General features: G+C 49.7%; 1 protein-coding gene across 2 annotated transcripts in view; it reads left to right on the plus strand.

Moving 5' to 3' along the window:
* The first annotated feature begins 200 nt into the window (after positions 1-200).
* mmd (monocyte to macrophage differentiation-associated) overlaps positions 201-4,139 on the plus strand; it is a 4,482-nt gene continuing 543 nt past the window's right edge. The window contains exons 1-7 of one of the 2 annotated variants that reach the window (XM_080510966.1): positions 201-441; positions 1,538-1,619; positions 2,869-3,029; positions 3,140-3,214; positions 3,304-3,405; positions 3,490-3,559; positions 3,661-4,139. The exon at positions 3,661-4,139 is cut by the window's right edge and continues 543 nt beyond it. In XM_080510966.1, coding sequence (XP_080367092.1) covers positions 416-441; positions 1,538-1,619; positions 2,869-3,029; positions 3,140-3,214; positions 3,304-3,405; positions 3,490-3,559; positions 3,661-3,852 — 708 coding nt within the window. In that variant the 5' untranslated portion in view covers positions 201-415 and the 3' untranslated portion in view covers positions 3,853-4,139. Of the gene's footprint in view, positions 442-1,537; positions 1,620-2,868; positions 3,030-3,139; positions 3,215-3,303; positions 3,560-3,660 lie in introns of both variants that reach the window. The other variant, XM_080510965.1, reaches the window with a different exon arrangement.

A 4,139-nucleotide genomic window follows, 5' to 3' on the forward strand; every position in this document is an offset into this window, starting at 1 on the left:
ACTTGTCATTGGTTGGTGTGCCGGTTTCCTCGCTGCTGATAGGCTGAGGCCACTCTCCGTCACAGTCTGACCACCGGTTGTACCCGGAGCGGCTCAGCGGGGAGCAGCGACTCTCTTTACCGGCAGAGCGTTCTCCCTCTCCCCGCCCTCCACCGCCTGCTCTCGGGGCTCGTCTCGGTTCGTCCCGCTGCTGATGGATGTTCTGTAGCTTTGGCGGAGGCAGCGCGTCGGTATTCGTCCAGAATGGTGTTAAGAAAGAGACTAAAACGAGGCCTTGTGGTGGAAGTTGGCTCACGGAGAGCTAATGCGAGCTAATGCTAATGCTAGGCGTCGTTTCGCTTGTGCCACTTTAGACTTTTATTTTTATTTTTTGAGTTTTGTTTTTTGTTGCTGTGTGTGGTGAAAATCCTGTGAAATGAAGCGAGTGAACAGCTTCCAGAGGTGAGTAGACGGAGAGGTCTGGAAGAGAACGGAGGGTTTTATTTTGTCACTGGTTAAATAACAAGGAGATTTTCATCCATTGTATTAAATTAATCTTCTAGAACGACAATGTTCCCGCTTGGTTCCCACCCTGTCAACAAATCCTGCCTTTCTCTCCGTGTGCAACAGTTAATGTGTACAACTGTTGAATAAGCCACAATAATCAGGCTCGTCCAGAAGATTATAAGTGAAAAGGATAAATTCAGTGAGAGAAAATGAGATTTGGTCATAATGAGTAGGAATAAATACTAAAGGCTTCACGGAATCAGGGATATTATGGAGCACAAAGTAAATCTATAGCTCGGCAGAAAATATAAAGTGTGTCAATGGAAAATGTTCATAGTTGCTGTTTAAATAGATTAAATGGTTTAATATCAGGGACAAAGTCTGGGAACCTTCTGTTATCTTATCTGTTACAATATAAAAGTGACTTTTTAGATTTGATAAACCTTCATTAGTCCCACAAGTGAACATTGAGGCATTATAAACACGTTATAGTGAACCCAATAGGTTTCAAGTTGTTTGTATTTGTGATTATTTAAAATTTAGTTTCTGTACTTGAACGTTTACTTTAGTTTTGTTGGTTTGAATCGATAAATGACTATAAGTAACTGACATGTATGTTAATATTATCCTGAATGTCACGGTAATGGAAAAACAAATGCGTAAATATAGCATTTATTCGTTAAACTTGCTTCTTTTCATTGTGTTAAAGTCCTAAAGGAAGCAGAAATACTTCATACAAGATGACGGATAATGTTGTTTTGTCTCTGAATCATACAGTTAAACATTTTTCTACAGGTTCAGACTCGAAGCTTTCTGGGATCAAATATCATGAAATGTTCCACTTGTGGCATTTATCTTTGTTCACAGTATAAGTACACTTATTATTATTATCATAAGTGACACGCTCTTCTTATTTAACCTGACATTAAATACAGTAATAACTTATATAAGCTACTCTAAGGTTTCTGTTGAAAGGTGAAATATGTTGGTGGTTGTTGGGGCATAAAGAGGATCGGCCACAACGTACAATATTTGTCCTCCTGTGTTTCAGGTTCATGAACCGACGGGCCTCCGCTAACTGCCGCTACCAGCCCACCCGCTACGAGCACGCCGCTAACTGCTACACGCACGCCGTGAGTCTGTCCTCCAAACCTCCACTTCAGCACCCAGGGTCCGTCTGCTGAGCCACGAGGGGCTGTAGTAGTAGTATTATTAATATTAATATTATTGCTTGTTTATTTATTTACAAACATATACAGAAAAAAACCCTCTACTTTTACAGTTTGTGTGTTTAATGTTCAAAAAGGTGGAAGGAACAAATCTTTATTGTTGCAAATCACACAATTTATATATATATATTTATATTTACATTTTTCTTGATTTACATAAATGTTCTACCCGACACCCAAACAACAAAAACAGTGACGATTTATAGAGATGGCATTTATGCCGTTTCCATGGAGACGGAGTCAGAACAATGTTGTGTTTTCAGTGGCTCCGAGTCACGTTGCCCTGGTAACGGACCCAAACACAGGATGGCCTCGGGGACGTTAGGCTCCGCCCACACCACAACGGCCTGTCATGTAACCACCGGTTTGTCCGATCAGCCCTGCGAGGCGCCGCTTCAGGGGCCTGAAAACAAACTTTTCTTTATTTAACGGGTTCCAGAATAGAGGACTGCAGGAGCTGCTGCTGCTTGTCCTTCTAATAAGGACGCATGCTGGGTTTGTCCTTTTCTCTGTTCTTTCATGCTTCCTCTGCATTTTGGTTGTTTCTCTGGTGGTGTTGCAGCGCCGCCTCCAGGTCTGCCAGAGGTACTACATGCTTTTTAGCCGTTTTCACGGTGTTGTTCGGACGGGAAACTTTTTAAGAGTGAGAGACGGGGAGAGAGCAGACGGTTTGGTCCGGTGTGGCTGAGTGTGTCCTCAACCTCTGACCTCTGACCCTGTCCTCGACCTCTGACCCTGTCCTTGACCTCTGACCCTGTCCTCAACTCCTGACCCTGTCCTCAACTCCTGACCCTGTCCTTGACCTCTGACCCTGTCCTCAACTCCTGACCCTGTCCTCAACATTTGACCCTCGACCTCAAGTCCTGACCCTGTCCTCGACCTCTGACCCTGTCCTCAAGTCCTGACCCTGTCCTCGACCTCTGACCCTGTCCTTGACCTCTGACCCTGTCCTCAACTCCTGACCCTGTCCTCAACCTCTGACTGCTGACCCTGTTCTCAACCTTTGACCCTCGACCTCAACTTATGACCCTGTCCTCAACCTCTGACCCTGTCCTCAACTCCTGACCGTTTCGACCTCTGACCCTGTCCTCAACTCCTGACCCTGTCCGCGACCCCTGACCTCTGACCCTGTCCCCGACCTCTGACCCTGCAGCTCCTCATAGTTCCGGCCATGGTGGGCATGATGCTGCTGCACCGCCTGTCGGACACCAGCTGGGAGAAGATGACGGCCTGGGTGTACGGCTTCGGGCTGTGCGCCCTGTTCCTGGTGTCCACCGTGTTCCACATCATCACCTGGAAGAAGAGCCACATGAGGTGAGGCGAAGGGGGCGGGGCCAGAGTCCACCTCACACCTTTCGTAAACACACACAGGACGGAACAAAAGCCTGTGGAGTGAAGGAGTCGTTGACGACGGTGTGTTTCAGGTCGGTGGAGCAGTGCTTCCACATGTGCGACCGAGTCGTCATCTACTTCTTCATCGCCGCCTCGTACACGCCGTGGTGAGACCCCCCCCCCCACTAGGTTTGACCCCCTCCCCCCCCGGAGGCGTGCTTCCTCCCTCTAACGCTAACGCTAACGCCCTCCTCAGGTTGAACCTCCGCGAGCTCGGCCCCCTGGCCGCCCACATGCGCTGGTTCGTGTGGCTGATGGCCGCCGCCGGGACCATCTACGTCGTCAACTACCACGAGAAGTCAGTGACGCCCCCGGCCGCGCCTCCGTCCCGGCTCACGCCGACGGCGCTAACGCTGCTCACTGTCGCCCCCCCCCCCTGCAGGTACAAGGTGGTGGAGCTGGCCTTCTACCTGGCGATGGGCTTCCTGCCCGCCCTCGTCGTCACCTCCATGGTGAGTTCGCCGACCGCCTCGGGTCCCCGGCGTGGGGTTAGCGCCCCCCCCCCCCCCACCCGCCGCCGCCTCTCATCGCCGCCTGTCCTCCCGTGTTTCAGACCAACACCGACGGCCTCCAGGAGCTGGCGTGCGGCGGCCTCATCTACTGCCTCGGCGTCTTCTTCTTCAAGAGCGACGGCGTCATCCCGTTCGCCCACGCCATCTGGCACGTCTTCGTGGCGCTCGCCGCCGCCGTGCACTACTACGCCATCTGGAAGTATCTCTACAGGACTCCCGGCGCCGATCCGTGACCCCGCCCACTCCCCCCTCCCCCCCCCCCCTCCCCCGCCGGAGCTGCAACGACAGCCACAAAGTTTACGATTACAAGAGACGTGAATTGTTTACTGTTTTCTACGGAGGAGAAGAGAGTTTTCAGGAAATCTTTCAGATGTTTTCTACCAATCAGAGGCAGTTTGACTTTTTCTGCACGTTTTGTGAGAATTTGAAAGAAATTACGAACTTTTAATTCTTTTTTTTTTTTTTTTTAACTCGCATTCCAGTTTGAGAGGATGGATCCATGCCGTCACGTAAAAAAAAA

Source organism: Blennius ocellaris, assembly GCF_963422515.1.
Source record: "Blennius ocellaris genome assembly, chromosome: 16".
NCBI classification, from domain to species: Eukaryota; Metazoa; Chordata; class Actinopteri; order Blenniiformes; family Blenniidae; genus Blennius; species Blennius ocellaris.